Genomic DNA, 25,837 nt, shown 5'->3' with positions numbered 1-25,837 from the left:
CATATTTAAATATAGCACACAACTTTTTGAGAAGCTAAAAGAGAAGCTAAAAAGTTTACGTAGCTTTGAGTCTACAAGTTCTGGTTATTCGCTACCAACTGTATGGAATATTTGCAGAGTGATTCATAGGGCGCTTATTCTCTTTGAATAGCTGAGAAATATTTTTTTCGTTTGCAATTTGATTATAATTCAAAACAAAGATTATAACAATTTTTCTTTGCATCTCCGCAAATGAAAAAAAACATAAGTTTGCATGCCCCAAGAATTATCGACATATTCATCTGGTCTGATTATGGGTCATTTAATTTAGAGATTTGTTTATTTGCTTGTGGTTTTTCTTCTGTTAACATTTAGTACATAATTTAAAACAATAAATGAATGGTGGTCGATTGCCGACTTAGTCAGTCAGTCGTGTACATAGGTAGGTCAGTCAATATGGAGATAGTGCAAAAAATGCTTGGTTGTAACTCCATTTGCCACGGTTGCTCTTGATATTATGTATGTGATTTGGATGTTTTTGTTTTACTTTACTTTAGATGTAGATTATGTGAGGTTTTCAATTTATGCTGCCGGTTTTGTTTGTGTTTTTTTTTTTTTTTGTTTGGCTTTTGGATTTCTAGGAAACCTATAGTTTTCGAATTATATTTGTTGTTTATGAGCTGCAGTGATCATTTCGTTTACGATTCGTTTTGACCAAACCCATATTTGTTTGGTTTGATGCTGTGTTTGTTGCTGCTGTTACCTTGTATTGTTGTTATTATTATTATTTTTATTGTTAAACAAATAAAATGAAATAAGTAATATATATAAGTTTTACTTTAGTTAACATATTGTTGTTCTTGTGGGTGGTTTATTTGTGGGCAGGTTGTAGAAAACTATAACGTTTTAATGGGTAGAATTAAATGTTGTTGTTGGGAGTTAACTCAAGTCCAAAGGACGTAGCTTTCTTGAAATTTAAATGGGAAAAAACTTCAAGAAAAATTGTTGTCTGTAGAAAATTGAATAGACATAATAAAGAACGGCCAAGTTGTAGTATACGTATTGTCGGTAGTTATACGCCCTGATGTCACTTGAATAATGAAAGATACATATCGCTTATTTACTCAAAGAGTGACATAATTCAAAAAATGCGTTTTCTGAGTTAGCAATTTCTATTTTTTCTACGACTTCTACTTTATCTTGTTTCAAATTTTCATGCTGATATCTCTAAAACTCGCCGAGTTACAGCTCATTTAATACGAGTTTCGCATAATTCAACACAAAAGTTTTTTGTGCTTATGAAGCACTAAAACTCTTCAAATCATGCTTGATCATGCACAGAAATTTAGCACTGATATCTGGCTATCTGGTTGCAAAATATGGTCCAAGTAGTTATTTTAGTTTTAGTGTAATAATCTTTTTAACTTGGGAAGTCAAATTTCAATCGCAAACTTAAAACGCGTTTTTCTCGAAACTTGATTTTTCGAGATGTGTCACTATTTGAGTAAATGAGCGATATGTTCCCATATACATCACCGAAAAGACATATCATATCAATGAGCCGATTCATATTAGCTCAATGATATGCGACATACTTTTTATCGCCGAGTCCGAATGGCGTATCTTTCGACACCACTTATAGAGAAGTTTTACATGGCTTGAATACTCGCCTACATTTCGGTGAGGGATATTTTGCCACCGTTGGAAAAAATTTTCTGCCCCGCTTGGGAATGAAATCTGGACATACAGACTGCAAGGCGAACGTGTTTAACGTGGTAAAATCTGGGGGACATATTCTTATTCGAATAAAATCCGTACCCCTAAATACATTTTGAGCGCCCCTTCGACGGGGTTTTTTTGCAATGTTAGTTAGCTTGTCATCGCAATCAAATACTCCCATAATATACTGTTTATATTAGAGCTTTTTGCAGGGTTAACCTTCTTTATAAGGATTTGTTTGAAATATAAGCAATGGAATTGACATTTAAAACCCAGTAGGTTTGTTAAATCCGGTTATATATAAACGGGGTATAAATAAAAATTCTAAACTATTATCGAACAGCCCTTAAGTACACTTAATCCAATTCTTTTAACCTAATATCTATACCCTTAAACTTCTTAAATCTCTCATTCTCCTTAAATCTCACCTCAACGGAAAATGTCCTTTTGGAAAACATTTCATCAACTGGAATTACATAGGCTCAATGGGACGTATACGTTTTGACAACTCGTATACGCCCCGCTATTCACAACATAAAATTCTAATATTCGTACTTTTAAAACCTGGTAAACTTTTTCATATTCATATTCGAATAAAAGCTAGGTTAACTTGATATAGAAAAAGACTTCAAAAAATACTTCATATCTAAAAATTTGTAAAAAGTGGTATAGAAGTTATCAAAATCATCCTTTGTCTTCTAGCCATTTACATTCAAATATGCTTGATGAGCTGGCTTAAACCACCAGCGAAACGATCGTAACATAATGGTTGGGTGTGTGGTACTTCTCAAGAATTTATTTTTCAATACAAACTTCTTAGGCCATGTTAGCTCGATTAATTCAATTAATTAATTAAAAACTTTCATAAATAATGGCCTTCGGCCTAAAAAGACAATAATAAATAAAAGCCATTTTAGTTGGTCATGGTAGAATCTTTTGAGAACTTAAGCGTCATTACATATATGGACTTGCTCATGAAAAAAATTGTTATCCCAATAAGAATCAAAGGAACTTACTTAAATAAAAAAATTCTAAACGATTATCGAACATTCTTTAAACTGCACTTTGTCAATTTTTTTTCGAAAATTCTGTTGAACGACTGGGCAATCCCATAATTTACACTAACAAGTCTAACTTATATTAGATTCCGCCAAAAATCTCACCTCAACGGCAGATTTTGTTTAAGAAAACTATCCATCAACGGACTAAGCTATTGAAGTGGAATTACATACGATCGTATACGTTTTGGCAACACGTATACACCCCGAAAGAAATTTAAAATTCGAATAGTGGTATATTTAAGACCTGGTGGGCTTTCATATTCAACAAGAACGCCTCTTGGACGGGGATTTTAAAACATTCGGGCCATTGTTGAGGGCATGAAGAATAAAATGCCAGGTACGTAATAGCGATAACAAAAACAACTAAAATTTTGTGTTACAGTAGCAGAAGGAATGGAACGCGATGTTCGATCTGGGAAATTGATTTTAGTTCGTGAGCCACTCCTTTAATTAGTTGTAGTACTCACCAGCCATTTTACTTGGTCACGGTACATTTTTTGTGAGCTTTCGTGTCAATATATTAGTAAATATGGTCTTGCTCACGAAACGATAATCAAACAGCCCTTAAAAGGCACTTGGTCCAATTTTTTAAGTGTTAAACGACAGGGTCTTCCTATCACTTACCCTAATAACATCAACTTATACCCTTAGATTTCCCTAAAAATCACAACTCAACGGAAGATTTTCTTTGGGAAAACAATCCACCAACGGAATTACATAGAATCTATGGGCCGTATACATTTTGACAACACGTATACGCCCCGATATTCGCAACTTACTTACTTGGTACTTTTGGGTTATTTGCCTTGCAAACATAAGTATGGACTTGCTCATGAAAAAAATTGTCATCGCAATCAGGATCACAATAACTCCCTTAAATAAAAATCTTAAATGATTATCGAACAATCCTTAAACTGCACTTAGTCAATTTCTTTCCACAATCCTGTTCAACGGCTGGGTCTTCCAGTTATTTAGCCTAATACGTCTAACTTATACCCTTAGATTTCCCCAAAAACCTCACCTCAACGGAGTAGTTTCTTTAGGAAAACAATCCATCAACGGATTAAGCTGTTGAAGCTACATAGGATCCATGGGGGACGTATACGTTTTGACAACATGTATACTTCCTGATATTCGCAAATTACTTACTTTGTATTCTTGGGTTATTTGCCTTGCAACCATAAGTATGGACTTGCTCACGAAAAATTACCATCGCAATCAGGATCACAATAACTCCCTTAAATAAAAATTCTAAATGATTATCGAACAATCCTTAAACTGCACTTAGTCAATTTTTCCACAATCCTGTTCAACGGCTGGTTCTTCCCGTTATTTTAATACGTCTAACTTATACCCTTAGATTTCCCCAGAAATCTCAACTCAACGAAAGATTTCCTTTGGAAAAAACAATCCATCAACGGATTAAGCTATTGAAGTGGAATTACACAGGATCAATGGGCCGTATACGTTTTGACAACACGTATACGCCCCGATATTCGTAACTTACTTACTTTGTACTTTTGGCTCATTTCCCTGCAACCAAATGCCTACAATGGAAAGACATTAGCACGTCTATGGTCTTACTTGAGAACACCAACTGCTCTTTTCTGAGAAGCTATTTTGTTCATCAAAGAGAAGACCTTCTAATTAATTTCTCGTTGTAGTTGACCTTTATGATCGAAGATTTTTGCAAGTGAAAAAGGAAAGCAGAAAATTCAAACCCACACCAAATTATGTGACCTGCTGGTTCACTGCTGGTTTATGCAGCTCTTCATACATATCGGCTGTGGAGTAGCTTTTCTGGCAATGCTTCGAAATTCACACTTATTCTGAAGTTACTTTAATACTGTAACTGCAATATTGTAACTAAGAGACTTTGCCATCGAGCTTTGATTTTTCAAATGCAATGTTGTTTGCAGTGATGAGCTTTTTTCCCATTTAAACTGCATGGCTTCGACGACAAACGCTTTTTAGCGCAGCCTTCGGAAGTTATGAGTTTGGCTCTGAAACCTAACAGGTCACGTTTTTAAGAATGCCGTTTGGTCTTCTATTGAAGACCGTTTGATCCTCTATGAAAAGATCCTCTCGTTGAAGACATTTTTGTTTTCTACGAGAAGACCTTTTACGGTGCTCTTGAATCAAATTTAAATGGAAGGTGCTTACACTTGGAAAGTTTTTGCGGATTCTGAAACTACACTGTCCATAGATAAGAAAAATCAAAAAACAAAAAAATCGCCGGAGTGCTTTTTAAATAAATAGCGATTCAAGTTGACATTTTCGGGGGTTGTTTAGGTTTTTGCGATTTTGCTTGGAAACCGCAAGTCCTATCAAAATGGGAATAATGAAGATGTTGTAGCTATCAAAATTCTCTAGAAGATTGATCTTAATGATATTTTCTTAGGTTTTACAACTTTTGAGATATAGAAGTTGAAATTGGGAAAATTCAATTCAGTTCTGTATCGTCTCCTTATAAAACAATGTCATGACTACAATTTCCCATCTTAAACTTATATATCTCAAAAATGGTACAACCTAGGAAAAATTACGAAAACCAATCTTATAGAGAATTTTCACAGCTATAAGATTTTCTCAGGTCTCATGCTGATAAGACTTGCCGTATTCAAGCAAAAGCGCGAAACCCTGACAAAAAAACCTAAAAATGTTAACTGAACTTTTTTATCTAAAAAATTGTACAGCCTGAGAACAAATCGTAAACGTCAATCCTGTAGAGAATTTTCACAGCTACAACATTTTCTTTAGCTCCATTTCGATTGAACTTGCGGTTTCCAAGCAAAATCGTGAAAACCTAAAAACCACCTAAAAATGTGAATTTTGACCGCGATTTATTTAAAAATCCCTACAGCTATTTTTTCTTGTTTTTGGATTTTTCTCATCTACGAACATTGCTGTTTCAGAATTCTCAAAAACTTTCCCTGTGTAAGCGGTTTTCATTAAAAGTTAGTTAAGGTGCAGCCTTCATGACATTGTTTTATAAGGGGGCGATACAGTCAGTGCATTGTCCCAATTTGAAATCAATATCTCAAAAATGGTAAAACCTACGAAAATACCGTAAAGGTCAATCTTGTAGAGAATTTTCATAGCTACAACATTTTTTTCATTACTTATTTTGATAGGACTTGCGGTTTCTAAGAAAAATCGTGAAAACCTAAACAACCCCTAAAAATGTCAAGTTGAATCGCGATTTATTTAAAAAGTGCTCCGGCGTTTTTTTTTGTTTTTTGATTTTTTCTTATCTATGAACATTATAGTTTCAGAATCCGCAAAAACTTCCCAGGTGTAAGCATCTTCCATTTGGTCTTCTATGAGAAGAAGGTCTTCTCAATGAATAGGTTAAGTTCTTCTCACAGAAGAAGGTCTTCTTACAGAAGACCAGTAGGTCTTGAAGACCATCTGGTCTGCTTTGAAAACACTTTCTGGACTTCTATGAGAGGACATTCTGTTCTCCCATGAGAAGACCTTCTCCTTTTCTATAAGAGGACTTCAGCTCTTCAATGATAACAACTTCTGCTTTTCTATGAGAAAAGTTCCTACTCTTCTATGAGAATAACTCTGCTATTCTTAGAAAATATTTTTGCTCTTTTACGATAAAGTTACTCATCCGTGAGAATACCGTCTTTTCTTGTACGAGAAGAGCTTCTAATAGTCTTCTGTCGAAAGATCGTTTGATCCTCTATGAAAAGACCAACATTTTTTATTCTACAAGGAGAAGACATTTTTGTTTTCTACGAGAAGACCTTTTGGTCTTCTATGATCAGAAGGTCTTCTCAAGGAATATATTAAGTTCTTATCATAGAAGAAGATCTTCTTACAGAAGACCAGTAGGTCTTGAAGACCATCTGGTCTGCTTTGAAAATACATTCTGGACTTCTTTGAGAAGATATTCTGTTCTCCCATGAGAACAGCTTCTCCTTTTCTATAAGAGGGCTTCAGCTCTTCTTTGGGAACAACTTCTGCTTTTCTATGAGAAAAGTTTCTACTCTTTTATGATAATAACTCTGCTATTTATGAAAATATTTCTGCTATTTTATGATAAGGCTTTGTGCCCATCAGTGAGGAGACCGTTTTTTCTGGTACGAAAAGAGCTGCTAATAGCATGACTGCTCTCCAATGGATTTTTATGTTCTTCCGTTATAGATCTTCTTCTATTTGATCTCTTAGGACGGCCCCTCCTGGACGTCTTGAAAAGGTATTCTGTGCGCCTTTGAGCCAATATCTTTTATTCACTAGAAGTCTAGAAAGGATATCTTCTTTACTTCATCCTACGAATGCCTTGATTCGCATAATAATATTAATAATTTGGGCATGGTGATGTATACGTTGTGGCAATAGTTATACGCAATGATGTTCACACCCCTACAAATTGGTTCAAATTCACAAATTTGGTCAAATGTAGGATCTCTTAAAATGAATATTTGGAAATGGAAAATATTGGGCACATGAAAAACAGTTTTTATACCCTACACCACTATGTGGAGAGGGTATTATAAGTTGGTTTTGGCCAAAAAGTTTGTAACGCATCGAAATAATGGTCGCAGACCCATACTTATATATACCAAAATGAATGTCTCGACGAGCTGAGTCGATCTGGCTATGTGTGTCCGTCCGTCAGTCCGTCCGTCCGTCTGTCCATCTAAACCTTGTAATCACGCTACAGGTCGCAATTTTGATCGGATCGTCACGAAATTTTGCATGTTGATAGGGGTCCCGGAGGGGAAGAAGCCTATTGATTTTGGTGATGGTCGGATAATATTTAGGGGTCGGAAAGGGCAAAAAACTTAGGTGGATAAAATGACAACGGTTTTTTCCAAAGCGAATATCTCAGCTTCTATATGGGGTATACCAAAAGCAAAACCCGACAATGAAAGTAGAAAATATCACCTTTCTAATGATGTAAAGCAGGTGCTCGTAGGTGATCAAACAACGAAGATATTACAATAGTAGCAAATAAAACCCCAATTTTCATTTTTGCGATTTTAATTATATTGACGAATATCACAGCTTTGGTTGGGGACTTTCCAAAAGCAAAGCCTGACTCTGAAAGTAGAAGATCCCGTCTTTAAAATGATGTAAACTAGGTCGGCGTAGGTAACCAAATAACGGAGATATCGCAATAGTCGGTAATACATCCCATTTTTCTATTTTTTGGAAATCACGCTTCAGGTCGCAATTTTGATCGGATCGTCACGAAAATTTGAGGGTTAATAGGGGTCTCATAGATGAAGAAGCCTATTGATTTTAGTGATGGTCGGATAATTATTAGGGGTCGGACTGGGCAAACACTTATTTGGAGAAAAGTCAACATTTTATTTTAAAGTCAATATCTCTGTTTCTTTAAGAGGTACATCAAAAGCAAGACCTGGCAAGGAAAGTAGAAAATATCACCTTTACAACGATGTAAAGTAGGTTGTCGTAGGTGGTCAAATAGCAGAGATATGGCAATAGTCGATAATGCATCCCATTTTCCGATTTTTTTGTAATCACGCTACAGGTCGCAATTTTGATCGGATCGTCACGAAATGTTGGGGGTTAATGGGGGTCCCAAAGAGAAAGAAGCCTATTGATTTTGATGATGGTCGGATAATATTCAGGGGTCTGAGTGGGCAAACACTTATTTGGGGAAAGGTCAACGTTTTATTTCAAAGCCAATATCTCTGTTTCTTTAAGAGGTATATCTAAAGCAAAACCTGGCAAGGAAAGTAGAAAATATCACCTTTACAAGGATGTAAAGCAGGTTGTCGTAGGTGGTCAAATAGCAGAGATATGGCAATAGTAAATAATGCATCCAATTTTCCGATTTTTTTATAATCACGCTACAGGTCGCAATTTTGATCGGATCGTCACGAATTTGTTGAGAGTTGATGCGGATCCTACAGGGGAAGAAGCCTATTTAGTTTGGTGATGGTCGGATAATATTCAGGAGTCGGACTAAGCGAAAAGCTTATGTGGAGAAAAGTCAACGTTTTTTTATGCGAATATCTCCGCTTCTGGTTGGAGTATTCCAAAAGGAATACCCGTCAATGGAAGAAGAAAATATCTCGTTTGTATTGATGCAAAGTATGTTGGCGTAAGTGAGCAAACCGAGATATTGCAAAATTCAGTAATATACAAAATATTTCCATTTTTTGTAATCACGCTACAAGTTGGAATTTTGATCGGATAGTGACGAAATTTTTGGCGGTAGATGGGGGCCCCACAGAGGATGAAGCCTATTGATTTTGGTGATAGTCGGACAATATGTAGGGATCGGAATGGGGAAAAACTCATTTGGAGACAAATTCAAAGTTTTATTCTTTGTGAATATATCGGCTTCTAGTAGGGGTATTCCAACGGCAAAGCCTGTCAATGGAAGAAGAAAATATTACCTTTACATTGGTGTAAAGCAGGTTGGCGAAGGTGGTCAAACAAGGGAGATACCACAATAGTCGATAATGCATCCAATTCTACCATTTTTGCAATCAAGCTACAGGTCGTAATTTTAATCGGATGGTCACGAAATTTTGGTTGCTTATGGGGGTCCCAGAGAGAAAGAGACATATTATTTTTGGTGGTAGTCGGATTATATTCCCTAAAAGAAATGTTTACCAGTGAAAAGTTTATGCACAGGGGTAGTGGTGTAGGGTATCACATGGTCGGCCCCGTCCCGACTATAGCCTTTGCTCACTTGTTTATTGTAAAGTATCCTCTGGAGAGCAAAGGAAATAATGAAAATGACAGTACTCCCCGCTAGCAATGGAAATAGAACTCTTGAGGGTCAATCGGTTACCTCCTATGACATTGATCGCACTACTGTGAGTGGTCTAAAGTGGAACTAGTTAATGTAAACCTGAGAATCGAAGAGAAGATAGCGGGTAACGCGTTCACATACAAGTCGAATAAATGTTTTGCGGTTTTTTTCATGGATTCTCGAAAGATAATAGACATGGATTTTTATCTTCTGCAGATGATCGTCATGAATTTCTACAGAAATTTCTCATCAATCCTCCATATAGAAGTTGTTCGCCAATACTAAAAAGATAATCGATAAAACCCTCTAAATGAAATTTGTTATTGATTCTTGATAGATGATCGTTGGAAATAAGTACATTATTAATCGTGGTGCGATTTTTCTATACATTTCTATTCCTCGCCGATTGCCGATAGATATTTTTCATCTAAGTCGATAGGAAAATGTGTAATCGATCCTAGACAGAAGATACAATTGATTCTTTACACACGTACCATATCTCTTGGTAATGAAGTTCGGGTAATATCCACCGCAAGATTCGAAAATTAAGAACAATTTATAGAGGTAACATAATTTTATTAATTTGTTCTGATTAACATAACACAATAGAAATTATCAGTAGGTTGTTTATGGCGACCCAGGCAAAACGCTCTGAACATACTTTTTCGAACTTCCGTTAGATTTTGCTTCAATCGATACTCTAGACTTGAACACTTTACCACCTGTTGGTAATGATGTTGCTCAGAATTTCCTTACCGTTGTATCGATAAAAGCGCCCCTAAAGGAAAACGCTCTTAACATGTCTTAACTAGACACAAACCGGTTATACCCGTTGGAGGTAGTGATGATTCCTTATCGGCTTATGGTTCGTGTATAGAACATCGGTAAAAAGACCACTGATTTTTGTAGAAATACCTCCTCAGTTCTCTGTAAATGATCGACTTTTTCAAAGTTTACGTATGTAGTTAAAATTAAAAAATTATCAGTAGGTTGTTTATGGCGACTCAGGCAAAACGCTCTTAACATACTTTTTCCAACTTTCGTTAGATGTTGCTTCAATCGATACTCTAGACTTGAACACTTTACCACATGTTGGTAATGATGTTGCTCAGAATTTCCTTGCAGTCGTATCGATAAAAACGCCCCTAAAGGAAAACGCTCTTAACATGTCTTAACTAGACACAAACCAGTTATACCCGTTGGTGGTAGTGATGTTTCCTTATCGACACGTGGTTCGTGTATAGAATATCGGTAAAAAGGCCATTGATTTTTGTAAAAATACCTTCTCAGTTCTCTATAAATGATCGACGTTTTCAAAGTTTACGTATGGAGCTAAAATAAAAAGGGGAGGAGTACTATTCCCTTACTTTTTGAATGTCTGTGGGAGGACTACAATCCATACCCTAGACTTAATACTATATCATCTGTTGGTAATGATGTTTTTGTGAATTTCGTTACCGACAAACGGTTCATGTCTATAATGTCGGTTAAACGGTCATGAATTGAAGTCAAAGGCTAATCAATAGGAATAAATATGTTCAGTAGGTTTGTGGTGGGGATACAAGCAAAATTGGTCTTACTATTATTTTCGAACTTAGTTTAGAGGTTGCTGAAATCGATACCCTAGACGCGAACATTTTATAACATGTTGGAAACTAGGTTCCTGGGAATTTCCTTACCGTCACACGGTTTGTGTCTAAAGTATCGATAAAAAGGTCCCCTTGTATTCTAGTACCCTGTGACGTATACGTTTTCACAACACTTATACACACCCAGCTAACATAAAATAAATTAAACATTTAACAACCCTCATTTTCCAGTTAGCTACGCTCCTGCTTCATTTCATTCGGAAATTATTATTTAATTTTTTTTTTTACATTGCGACTTACCTTCATCGACCAATACAACTTCGACCACAGCATTCAATGGAATATCAATTTTATGGGTGCACATGCAATTTGGACCACAATCAGCTGGACGATTATCACCGTTACAGAATTGTTCGGGATTGATATCATTATATTGGGATGTTAAGGGGGCGGGTGCAGAAAGATATGAGATTTCATCAATCAAAGAAATTACATGATCGCCGGTAGGTGCCACTGAAATACAAAAACAAAAAACCAGTTACATTATGAAAAAAAACTAATTTGGTATAACTTACCCAAGAATCTGTTGTAGGTATTGGGCTGGAACAATTCTTCGGGACGATACAAATAGAAACGGAATGGTAAGAAGATTTTAACATCAGGTTTCTCTGCCAAAATGCCACGATCAATTTCCAAGGCACTCTTCAGCTGGCTGACACAAATGGCATCGTTACGCTGGCCATTACATTGGGCATCCAAGGGATTCATGACCTTTTTTGTGGAGATTTCATTTTGTTGTTGTTTTTGGGTGCAGTGTTTTTTTTCGCCACATTGTTTTGGGTTTTTATTTTGATTTTCATTTCAAAACAAAAAAAGCAGTGCATATTTATATACAATATTCACACATTGAGGAGTTAATACCACCGTTTTAAATAGGGTATTTATTTTTTTCGGTTTGAAGTAGAATTTTGGGTATTGGTTTTTTTGATTTTCATATTTTACAAAAATAGGAAGCGTTGGATTTTGATTTTTGGGGGTTTGAGTTTTTTATTTTACATGGAATTAAATAAAAAAGAATTAAAGAATATTAATAAAATGTATTAAGGGTATTTTGTATTTTTTATAAAGAATAGGGTGAAAATATTTATACATAATATACATAGATAGGTAGCTTTGTTTAGATAAATATACAAAAGGAAAGGCAATTATTAAAAGATAATTTATGAAACGCCAAAGTTGCGAAATTATTATTAAAAAATATAATTTAAATAATTTTAAAACAAAATTAATATTTTCCACAAAATTACAAGCAAATTAGTGGCAGTTTATGAAAGAGAAGACTCATATATCGGTGTTTTGAAACTTTACGTACCTATATTTGGTCTCAATCCACACTAGAGTGATTTCATTGAAAAAATTGCATGAAATTATGCGTCTCTAGATCGACTTCCATAGTAGAGTTAAATCATAAAATTGCTGTAGTGGGGAATTCGATTTAAGAACGCCTAATTCCATGAAATTTTTTAATGAAATTCACGCTATTGTGGACCGGGACATGGGAGACCAATATTGTCCCATTTGACTTTTTCGAAACTACGTTAGATGTTGCTATCGATACTCCAGGCTCGAAACCTTTATCGCCTATTGGTAATAATGTTCCAAGAAAACTTTCTTACCCACACACAGTTCGTGTGTAGAGTACCGATAAAAACGCCCTTGAACTTCCGTTAGAGGTTGCTGTAACCGATACTCTAAATGCGAACACTTTATCAACTGTTGGTAATGATGTTCCTTGGATTTTCCATATCGACACACGGTCTGTGTCTAGAGTACCGATAAAAACGCACACTAAAGAAAATTCCAAGAATTATTTTAATGGGATTTTAGTAATATTTTTGCTATTAAGAAAAATCATTGACATATTTTCTGAAATACCTGCCAGATGTAGTTGTATCCGGCACAGGATTCGTGGAAATTAAATTACAGCCGAAATCACCTACAATGTTTTCGTTTAAAATGATGAAATCCAAAAGTCCAACATTTCTTCGGCCCTTTACAGCCCACAGGGACCTATTTTGCGGTACATTGACAGTCGTTATAAGCGATCTCGGCTTATTTAAGAACATTTATAATAGAAATTATCAGTAGAAATTATCAGTAGGATAATTCTGGCGACATAGGCAAAACGATCTTTAAATACTTTTTCGAACTTCCGTTAGAGGTTGCTGCGATCGATACTCAAGACGTGAACACTTTACCACTTGTCGGTAATGATGTTTCTGGGAATTTTCTTACCGAAACGCGGTTCGTGGCTAGAGTATCCGTAAAACTAGGTATCGATAAAAATATTTCCAGATTTTTCTTGTATTTTATTCGGTATTATTTCAACAAAACGCTCTTAAAATACTTCTTCGAACTTCCTTTAGAGGTTGCTGCGATCGATACTCAAGACATAAACACTTTACCACTTGTCGCTAATGATGTTTCTGGGAATTTTCTTACCGACACACGGTTCGTGGCTAGAGTATGGGTAAAACTATAAAACTAAGTATCGATAAAAATATTTCCAGATTTTTCTTGTATTTTATTCGGTGTTATTTCAACTAAACGCTCTTTAAATACTTCTTCGAACTTTCGTTAGAGGTTGCTGCGATCGATACTCAAGACATGAACACTTTACCACTTGTCGCTAATGATGTTTCTGGGAATTTTCTTACCGACACACGGTTCCTGCCTAGAGTATCGGTAAAACTAAGTATCGAGAAAAATATTTCCAGATTTTTCTTGTATTTTATTCAGTATTATTTCAACAAAACGCTTTTAAAATACTTTTTCGAACTTTAGTTAGAGGTTGCTGCGATCAATACTCAAGAAATGAACACTTTACCACTTGTCGCTAATGATGTTTCTGGGAATTTTCTTACCGACACACGGTTCGTGGCTAGAGTATCGGTAAAACTATAAAACTAAGTATGGATAAAAATATTTCCGGATTTTTCTTGTACTTTATTCGGTATTATTTCAACAAAACGCTCTTAAAATACTTCTTCGAACTTCCGTTAGAGGTTGCTGCGATCGATACTCAAGACGTGAACACTTTACCACTGCGATTGCTGCGATCAATACTCAAGAAATGAACACTTTACCACTTGTCGCTAATGATGTTTCTGGGAATTTTCTTACCGACACACGGTTCGTGGCTAGAGTATCGGTAAAACTATAAAACTAAGTATCGATAAAAATATTTCCAAGTTTTTCTTGTATTTAATTTTTTCGGTATTATTTCAACTAAATTAAACTTCCTTTTCTTAAACCAATAAATATTTTGAAATTAAATATTCGCCAAAAATGAGATGCCAGTTAAATACTTGCATATTCTGTCAATTACATATTGACATTTTTGCATAAATTTACATTGTTATGTCAATTTAACGCCCACTTTATACAAATTTGTTTGTCAACAACCGACATTTCATAAAATATCTTTATATTGGCTCTTTTTTTTACACTTAATTGCCTTCTTTAAGTAAGGGGTGCTTAGGTTCGATGCTTTATACACTATGTTGCACTTATAAGGAAATTAATGAATGGAGGGAGTATGAACATGAAAAAATTCTACTTACCTTAAAACTGTTCTCATATTTTGGTTGATTATAAATGAAAATGAAATAAACTATGCTAAAATATAGTATATTTGAACACATTTTCATAAGGCCTATGTAAACGTCAGTGTGTGTTTGTTTGTAACTAGTGAGTGGGTGGCAAAATTATCCAATCAATACATGTACTTTTCCTACAAAATTGCCTATTCTAACTTGTCTAGTACAATTTTTAGTATTGAGTTATGTACGCTCCAGCTATCTAAACGTGGCTGACATTTTGCGAAACAACTCCCACCAAACTGCTGTGTTTTGCCAAACAACAATTCAACACCAGACATGCGAATAGATTTTGAATTTTTTGCTTTGAATTATGTTCTCTAGAATCTCTTAATTGACAGCCAATAATTGATCAAAGACAATTAAACGATGATGTTATTAAATAAAGCCTACACTGAAATGTGTTGTTTGTGGTGTTTAATGTCTGCCAATCTCTAAATTTGCCTGGCAATTATGTGTTTCTAATATTTTATAAAACTTTATGAATTCCCATTAAAGTCAACAACTAACTCATCTAAGCTAAGTGATGCTAAAGTGGTGAATGTTCGTTTCTAGTGATGACTTAATTTTATAGAATTCATTTATTTGTTTGAAACTTACCACACCCTGTGGAATACCAACATCATAGGTTGGTGGTGGTGATGCCGGCTGGTAGGGACCACGAGCATAACGTAAAATGGCCAATTGTTGGGCACGTCTGATACCACATTCACCCAAACCTCTCAATTGAATCCAATAGGCACCAACAGGTTGATCAGCGGTAATAATGAAATCATAACGTTCACCTGAAAGAATAATCATGAAAAGGGAAAAAAATGGAAATTAATTTATTTAAAACAAATTCAAACACGTAAAATAATTCTACCAATTTTAAAGTTTAATACAATAGCAAAAGATATTATCAGTAGGTTGTCCATGGCGACGCAGACAAAATGGCCTTAAAATAATTTCTCGAACTTCCCCTAGAGGTTGCTTTAAACGATATCCTAGACAATAACATTTTATCACCTGTTGGTAATGATGTTCCTGAGAATTTCCTTAACCTCACACGGTTTGAGTCCAAAGTGTCGAGAAAAACGTTCGTGAAGGAGATTTCAAGAATTATTTCAATGGGGGTTTCACGCATAAAAAATCGGAACACAATTGGTGGAAATTAAATAAATTTAGAAAATTTATAACGTTGTAATATTTTTTCAACTGCTGAAATTTAATAGCAATATAAATTATGAGTTGATTGTTTATGACTAATAGTACATTTACATTTACAAAATCGAGTCGATTTCAACTGTCAATTCATTTGTGTATACGTCAAATGAAATCTCATCTGAAATCCATTGGATTTCATTTAACGTTTAAGCAATGGAAATGATAGTTGAAATCGAGTGGATTTCGTAAATGTAAACCAAGCATAATACTCTTAAAATACTTTTACAAACGTCCGTTAGAGGTTGCTGTAATCGATATCCTAGCCACACACATTTTATCAACCATTGGTAATGATGTTCCTGAGAATGTCTTTACCGACAAATGGTTTGTGGCTAGAGGTAATACCACAAAACGAAAATAGGGATAGGTAATAGGTAATATATAACCGGATTTAACAAACTCACTGGGTTTCAAATGTCATTTCCATTGGGTATACGTCAAACAAATCCTCATAAAGAAGGTTAACCCTGCAAAAAGCTATAATATAAACAGGCTATATTTCGACTTTCGATTAATCGACTTTTTGCAGTAAAAAGTCTAAAAATCGTAGTCGACTTTTGCATGGAGGGAAAATCGCATAATCGATTATCTTCTGATCGATTTTCAAGTTTGCTCATAGATTCTTGACTTGGTGGTTTTACCCTTTCGGGGTTTTACATTTTCAAAAGAAAACTCGAAAACCGACGAGTAGTCGACTATAATCGATTTTCTGCGGTTATGAAAATGTCGAAAGTCGAGTTTTAAGACAATTGAAATAATCGCCAGACCGAAAAATCGCATTTTTAGTTTTAGACCAAAATCGAAAAATCGATTATTGCTTTCCATTACCTATCCCATGGCGGAATAATAAAGTGTTACATCGATAACAATAATCGGACCGGTTACCAGACCAAACGTCAAAATTTGTGAACAAATGTTGACGTTTGGCGTGGTATATGGCCCGATTATTGTTATCGATGTAACACCTTCTTATTCCGCCATGACCTATCCCTAAACGAAACTCATACAATCTCGGTTCGTGTCGAAAGTATCGATAGAAGCTGTCTCTGAAAGTATGCTGGAACTATTTTATGGACAGGGTGCCACCGTGGTGCAATGGTATGCACACTTCTCTACAAGTGGTGTCTTAAGACACGCCGTTCGGACTCGGCGATAATCTGTAGGTCCCATATAAATAAGCTCATATAAATCGGGCGCACTCATTGATATGAGAGAAGTCTCCCTTGTCCCGTATGGGATGTTTGTGGAACATTTATATTATTTTATGGACAGACATGAATTCATCAGTGGCCCTCGATATATGAATATTAAAATAATGTAGAGAAATTTCATAGTCATCAAACCTCAATAAATTATAGAAAAAACTACGGAAATTCTTCAACGATTCCCGATAGAATTTCGAAACATTCCTCATTGATCTTTTATATAATTTTGGAGTTTGATCTACAAGAATTTCTAAACAAATTCCTCGTTTATGTTACATATAATTTTACGGGTTTATATCTGAAATTAACGTTAAAGATTGCTTTCTGGTAAAGCAAAAAAAAACGAATCTTATACAATCAGGTCTTGTTAACCTCTTTGCCGATACAGGTTTGTGTCAAAGGTATCGATAAATAAACAAGTAAGAAAAGCGTTAAGTTCGGTCGGGTCGAACTTTTTATACCCTCCACCACAAATTTCAGCCATTTCGGTGGATTAATGTGGCCACAACCTTCGAAATACCGAAATGCGGAAGGTACCGTTCTATGGGGGCTCTACGATGGCGTGGACCTATACCTAAAAATTTCTGGGGGAAAGTTTTATACGCCTAAAGAAGACTAAATATCAAATTTCAGCCATCTCGGTGTGATAATGAGGCTAAAACGTTCAAAATATCGAAAATCGGGAGATATTGTATTATGGGGGGCTATATCAACACGTGGACCTATATAAACATTTTATGGTAGAAATGTTTCTTAGCCTCTGGAAACACAAAATACAAAGTTACAACCCATTCTTCGGTCAAATGGGTCTAATACATTCAAAATATATTCAAATGACGCGTACTTTATAAGGGGTCTTATGTGGGGGCTATACCAAAACGTGGACCTATATAACCCAACTTTGGTAGGAATGTTTTCTGGCCTCTGAAGACACAAAATACCAAATTACAACCAATTCTGTGGTCAAATGGGTCTAATACATTCAAAATATATTAAAATGACGCGTACTTTATATGGGGCCTTATATGGGGGCTATACCAAAACATGGACCCATATAACCCAACTTTGGTAGGAATATTTTTTGGCCTCTGGAGACACAAAGTACCAAATTACAACCAATTCGGTGGTAAAATGGGCCAAATATCTTAAAAATTCCTTAAAACGACGACGCGTCACGCGTCATTTTGTATGGGGGCTATACGAAAGCGTGGACCTACATAGCCCGCTTTCAATACCAAAAGTCCTACGTAAAAATAACATATTTTCCCAAAATTTCATCAACCTACGTCAATCCGTTCGGACGCTAGAGTGATTTCCACAGACGGACAGACGGACAGACGGACAGACGGACGGACATGGCTATATCGATGTAGAATTGCACGCTGATCAAGAATATATATACTTTGTGTGGTCTACAATGATTATTTCGAGTAGTTACAAACGTAGTGACAAACTTAATATACCCCCATCCTATGGTGGAGGGTATAAAAAAACACAAGAGATTTATTTGTTACCAGATGAAATTCAAAAGTCTGGTGAAAACCCAGCGCAATAATTCTGAACTTTCCGTTAGGGTTTGTTGTGATGAAAAGCCAACTAAATATTTGCTAGAGTCTCCATTAGAGATACCTATGATCCATACCTTAGACACGAACAATAGATGCGCACCTGTTCCTTGACATGTACTTGCAGACAGAGCCATCTAGATTGCTCATTAGTCATCGCAATATCCTAGACACGAACCGTGTGCATCATCTGTTGTTAATGATGTTCATGGAAATATTATTAACGGTTCGTAACGGAAGTATCAATAAAACCGCTCTTTAAAAAAATTCATGGAACTATTTAAATGATCGACAGTGGTACTCGATATATAATTATCAACATCATCTTTAGAAATTTAACATCGATCTCCATAAATTATAACAAAATAGGCTAAGGAATTTCTTAACTATTTTTAGATAATTGACATGATCATCTAGAGAATCATCTATCCACGATAGAGATGATCGACAAGAATTTTTATATTCTTCATAGATCCTCCTTTCTTATAGAGATGATTGTAAGAAATTTCTGAAGAAATTCCGTTCCTAGAAATACGATCCTTAAACATTTCTCACTGATGATTTTACGACGATTTTCAGAAATTTCTCATCTAACTCGGTAGTTGATCGTGGGGAATTTAACATCGATCTTAGAAGACAAATTTCTGTAGAAATTCCAAAAAATTCTTATACAGATTATCATGAAAAATTTCTGTAAAAATTCGTAGATTATTCGCAGATGGTCATCAATCCTCAAGAGATGATTGTTAAAAATTTCTATACAATTTTTCATCGATCCTCGGCAAATGATCGTGAAAAATGTCTTACTGATCCTCGGTAGATGATCGTGAGAATTTTTTAGAGAAATTCTACACCAATCTATCGGGGATCATGAGACATGTTTGTAGATATTCTTCCATTCTCTTTCGGTGATCACGAGAAAAGTTTAAAAAAATCCTTCACCGATCATTTATAGATGACGTGAGGAAATTTAATAGCAATTAATCGATCATCATTAGATGATCCTTAAGGAATGTCTTAAGAAAGTCCTCGTGGATCTTTGATAGATAATCTTGATAGATTGTTTGTAGAAATTTCTTACTGATCCTCATATCTCGAATTTTGTGGTATGATCATTACAATTTCTTAACTATTATTTTTGTCAGATATAGTTACTTTCTATTTTACTAAATTTAACGATTCTCGATTACTGATCGTGAGAAATTTTTATAGAAATTTCTCGACGTTCCTTGAAAAAATTCTATAGAAATTTTTGAACGATTCATGAAGGTGGATCCACTACAAATTTACGGGGACACAGATATTGAGTAGATAGATGGAAGACATGCATCAAGCGTGTTGGATGTACGATCGTTCCGAGGTGCAAACATAGACTCGGACCACTACCTTGGTGAAGCAAAGGTACGTACCAGATTAAACGTAGCAAACAAAGTGCGAACATACACAACACGGAAGTTGGACATCGGTACGCTGCAATCACAGCAGATAGCCGCGGCATATTCCACTCAACTGGCCCAACTGCTTAATCAAAGCAACGCGTAGCGCATGAGAGTGGTATCGGGAGAAAAGTCCTCTCTCCTTTGCTCCCGATACCTCTCTCATGCGCTACGCGTTGCTTTGATTAAACGTCTTTTCCGCAGGAAAAAGAGAGAGATGGAAAAGCGGGAGTGTGAACAAATCGAGATGTACAGGAGACAGTATGAAGTCCAAAAATTCTACCGAAGAGTGAAACATCAAACTGATGGATTTGTAACTGGCACATCCTCCTGTAGAGACCAGCAAGGTAATCTGGAAACTGATACATATAGTGTGCTAAGGATATGTAAAGAGCATTGTTGGTGTCCAATAGTAGCGAATTCGACGAAGATAACACAGATCCAATCCCAGAGGATGGTATTGCATGTATACCACCCGGGCAAGATGAGGTAAAGACAGCAATAAACCTGCAGAAGAATAATAAGGCAGCAGGAGCTGATGGCCTACCAGCCTAGCTGTTTAAAACCGGAGGCGACACGCTGATAAGGTGTATGGATCAGCTAGTTAACTCCATCTGGCAGGAAGAACGCGTAACCGACGATTGGAACCTGAGCATCCTGTGTCCCGTCCATAAGAAAGGAGATAGGACTTTATGCTCCAACTATAGGGGCATAAGTCTTCTCCCTATCGCCTACAAGATAGTGTCAGGGATATTGTGCGAACGACTAAAGCCCATGGTCAACGAAATAATTGGACCATACCAATGCGGCTTTAGACCTGGCAAGTCCACCATTGACCAGATATTTACCCTACGGCAAATCCTGGAGAAGACCCAAGAGATGCAGATCGACACCTACCACCTTTTTGTCGGTTATAAAGCAGCCTTCGACAACCCGCTACGTTCAAAGGTATTCCAAGCAATGTCTGAATTTGGTATCCCCGCAAAGTTCATTCGGCTTTGTAAAATGACTCTAACTGTTCAGTTAAAATAGGAAAGAACTTCCCCAAAAGTTTTGTACCAAAAGAGGTTTCAGGCAAGGAGACAGCCTTACGTGTGATCTTTTCAACATCCTGCTAGAAAAGGTTATACGAGAGGCAAACGTCAAAAGAATTGCACAATCTACACCAATAGCCACATGTTACTTGCTTATGCTGGCGGTTAACGGCGAGAAGACCAAGCTGATGGTGTCGACGCGCAATGCGTCCATTGAGATCGGACCAACTGTTGAAGTTGGTTTCTATAATTCTGAGGTAGTAGAAGACTTCGTCTACCTCGGCACCACCGTAAACACAACAAACGACATCAGTTGTGAAATAAAAAGAAGAATTGTATTGGCCAACAGATGCTACTTTGGCTTAAGTAAGCACTTTAAAAACAAAGCCACAACTCGTCAAACAAAAATAACGCTTTACAAACCACAGATACTACCCGTGCTGATGTATGGTTCCGAAGCCTGGGTACTTGCGCAAGCAGATAAGGCAGTGCTTGCCGTGTTTGAGAGAAAAATTCTTCGAAAGATCTACGGGCCGATCTGCGTTGACGGTGAATATGGACGTCGTATGAACCACAAGCAGTATCTGCTGTACAACGACAACAGCGAGATGCAGCGATTGCATTGGATAGGCCATATAATAAGAATGAGCGATGATGACCCCCTAAAAAGGCGTATAAATTCGAGCCACATGGCGGTGCACGTAGAATTGGAAGGCCAAAGAATAGATGGCGCAAACAAGTGGATGAAGAGATGACAAGGCGCGGTATTCCAAAAAGCAAAGCACTAAGCAGAGAGAATTGGAGATCTTTTCTTAGTTCGGTCTATAGAACAAATGGGCCAGCTATGTAAGTAATAACAAGTAAAAAAGTATCAGTCGGCTTTGCCGACAGAGATATACCCTCAGCCAGTGTATATTGAAAAAAATTTCCCAAAATACGTATGTATTTAGGGGGTTTTAAAAATTTTGGATATTTGAACCGACAACAATGTTGATTAGGATTAAAGTTCAAAAGTTTTGCGGAGGAGATACTAAAAGGAATGGATCGACATTGACCGTTATGGAAGTGGATCTCCAGCCACAACATATGGTGCCTTAGGATGTTTTTACACTCTTCAGGCCGTTTGCTCAAGAAGTATGGACTTGTCCCTAAAAAACTTTTACCATCGTAATTGAGGCAACGAATGCAAGTTGTCTCAACAAAAATCAAAGTGATTCCATAGCAGGTCTTAAAGTGAACTTATCCGAAATTTTGTGTGGGAGGTACGGGATGGAGTGGACAAATATAGTCCATATTTGAACCTGATCTATATCTGGTAGATGTATTAGGATGTGTAAAGTATAGACCAATTTGGCAACTACCTTCAAGAGTTACCGTACGAACAATTTTGAACTGTTGTGGGGGAGGTACCTGAAAGAGTGGACCGATATGGCTTATCTTCAAACTTAAACTATGTTTGGACAAAATATTACTAAGGCCAAATTTTGGACCGAATCGGCAGTTCCGTTCGAGAGTTATCTTGCGCTTCAACCACTTCACACGGTGTCATAGGGTTTTTTTGCAACTTTCAGGCTATTCTCTCGGGAAATATGGTTTTGCCCCTGCTGAAACTTGTACCGTCGTATGGAGGGCAGTGAATACAAGCTGCTAAAACAAAAATCAAAGCGATTCGAGAGATGGCCCTAAACTGAACTTTTCCGAAATTTTGTGTGGGAGGTACCCCAAGGAGTGGACCGATTGAGTCCATATTGAAACCTTATCTAAGTCTGGTACACGCTCCACGATGGGCAAAGTATGGACCAAATCGGTTACTCCCTTCAAGAGTTATCGTGCGCACAAATTTTCCGAACATTTTCGAACTTTTGTGGGGGAGGTACCGGAAGGAGTGGACCGATATAGCCCATCTTCGAACTTAAACTAAGTTTGGGTAAAATATTACGAAAGCCAAAATTTAAACCGAATCGGTTTATCCGTTCGAGAGTTATCGTGCGCTCCAGCCAGCCAGACAGACAGACAGACAGACGGACGGACATTGCTCAATCGACTCCAAATTGTCTGAAACACATTTCGTCCAAACATACTTGGGGTCTAAAACCATTATTTCGATGAGGCACATTTTGCCCGTATGAAAGTGTATATACCCTTCATAGCCTAAAGGCTGAGGGTATAAAAACATACATCTTAATAGATGACAAAAAAGTTTCACCGATCCTCTTCACTGGAAGTTTGTGAGAAGTTTCTATAGAAAATCATTATAATTTTATCGTGTCAATTTTCTATAAAAATTCTTCACCGATCCTCGATAGATAAGAGTGAGAAATGTCTGTGGATGTTCCTCAACGATTCTCGGTAGATGATCGTGAGAAATTTATATAGAAATATTTCACCGATCTTCTATAGATGATTGTAATTGTAATTTGTATAAAAATTTTTCACCTATCCTCGATAGATGATCGTGAGAAATGTCTGTAGAAATGTTTCAACGATCCTCGATAGATGATAGTTAGAAAATTTTTGCAGAAATTCCTTGCATATCCTAGTTGATTGTCAGATATTTCTATAGACATTTTTTACCGATCCTTGATAGATGATCGTGAGAAAGTTCTATAGAAAATAATCGATCTTCAGCAGATGCTCCTGTATAAATTTTTATAGAAATTTTTCACCGATCGTCGTTAGATGATCGTGATAAATTTCTAAAACAATTTTTCACTGATGTTCGACAGATGATCGTGAAAAATGTTTAGAGAAATTTTTCATCAATTCTCAACAGATGACGAATCCTCGATAGGTGATGTGAGAAATTTCTGTAGACAAACATCAATGATCCTCAGTAAATGATCGTAAGAAATTTCTATAGAAATTCCTCACCGATCTTTGATAGATGGTCGTGAGACATTTCAATAGAAATTTTGCGATTGTCGTAATAAATGGTAGGTCTTAAACTCCTTGACCATAACGATGCTCAATGACAGTCAGTTTTGCTGAAATTCCTTGCATATTTTTGCCGATCCTTGATAGATGATCTTGTGAAAGTTCTATTGAAAATAATAGATCATGGGCATATGCTCCTGTATACATTTTTATAGAAAATTTTCACCGATCGTCGTTAGATGATGGTGAGAAATTTCTACAACAATTTTTTACTGATCTTCGATAGATGATCTTCAGAAATGTCTAGAGAAATTGTTAATCAATCCTCAATAGATGACGGATCCTCGATAGATGATGTGAGAAATTGCTGCAGACAAACCTCAATGATCCTCAGTAGATGATCGTAAGTGATTTCTGTAGAAATTCCCCACCGATCTTTGACAGATGATCGTGAGACATTTCTATAGAAATTTTAGAATGGTCATAAAAAATCAACTAATCTCCCTTCACATTCTCATTACAAAACATTTCTATGGTAGGTCTCAAACACCTTGACCATGACTTTTAATAATTTGTTATAATCTCTCGATTAATAAATAAAAAAAAACGCCACTCAAAACTCTGCCAGCAATTTGTATTTTAGCCAATATTTATTTGTCATTTCTTAGTTAACGATTCAGTAGCAGCAATGCTTAGTTGGCGATTAAAGTGCACACATAAATATCTTTTGTTGCCATTGCTGTGAAGGCAGAAAAAAACAATAACAACAACATCAACATTTTCATTGCAAATTGATGTTATGCTGATGTCGTTTTTCTTCTCCCAAGCACACCGACCAACCAGAGGTGTTTGCAAAACCATTAAAAGACCCATTCGTGGGGGTAATTATCATTGGAGCTGCCTGCAATAAAGAATTAGTAGTGCTGCTCAAATACAGGTGTAGCCCAGACGAGCGAGCCAGCGATCAATCGACCAATGTTTGATGTGGTTAAACTCTCTCGTTGCAAGTGATTGCCATAATTTGTTTTAAAACCTTTTTAAGTTATTATTTATAGTTGTAATTGGTATTAATTAATAGGTATGTTTAAAGGTGTGTTTGTGTGTGTGTGGTAATCTGAGAATATAAACAGCAGGCATCTTGTTTAAGCAGACGTCTTGTTATGCCAATACTCTGTAGGTTGGTTGTTGGAACCAATGTAGGTAGGTTGTGGCCCCTTCCTAAAGGGTGTGTATGTGTGATAACATCTGATATCACAGCAGAGAGCAATTAGTCCGATGACAAATCATTGTTCTGGCTAATTTGTCAATTAATTCCAACAGATTTATCTGTTAACTGATTTTTCATTCCCACCTCGTCATGGGGAATGTATTTCACAACCCATTTATATCTTTGATTGTTATTGCAATTGTTGTTTTGGTCTTTAAATGACCACATCTGTCTTGCCGTCTGTCGATTTGTATTGCCATCCACAATTGAGAATTGTAAAAAAGACATTAATTCTAGACTTCTGGTAATTTAATTATGACAACATGACATAAACTTGACCTCAAAGCTTAACCATTACGTTTTAATTTCGGATTAATGCCAATTCGATGCTCTGTTCGTGTTCATGTCCACGTCCATGGTTGGTGCTGTAACACATTACAATGATCAGATTTATTATCGTCATCTGTGGGCTAGAGACGCTATTTAGCTACTACTTTGTTTTGCTTTAAGAATTTACTAATGGCAAGTGAAAGGATTTGTCGTCGTTATTGCCAATGA

General features: G+C 36.3%; 1 protein-coding gene across 1 annotated transcript in view; it reads right to left on the bottom strand.

Moving 5' to 3' along the window:
* The window catches only part of stw (laccase), a 316,854-nt gene that overhangs the window by 7,095 nt on the left and 283,922 nt on the right, over positions 1–25,837 (bottom strand). The window contains exons 6-8 of the mRNA XM_073957009.1: positions 15,353–15,537; positions 11,669–11,864; positions 11,394–11,606 (exon numbers count right to left, since the gene is read on the bottom strand). Coding sequence (XP_073813110.1) covers positions 11,394–11,606; positions 11,669–11,864; positions 15,353–15,537 — 594 coding nt within the window. The remainder of the gene's footprint in view (positions 1–11,393; positions 11,607–11,668; positions 11,865–15,352; positions 15,538–25,837) is intronic.

This window comes from Musca autumnalis, unplaced genomic scaffold (genome assembly GCF_047663935.1).
Source record: "Musca autumnalis isolate F117 unplaced genomic scaffold, ASM4766393v1 scaffold_5, whole genome shotgun sequence".
NCBI lineage: Eukaryota > Metazoa > Arthropoda > Insecta > Diptera > Muscidae > Musca > Musca autumnalis.
This window is presented reverse-complemented; position numbering and strand designations above follow the sequence as displayed.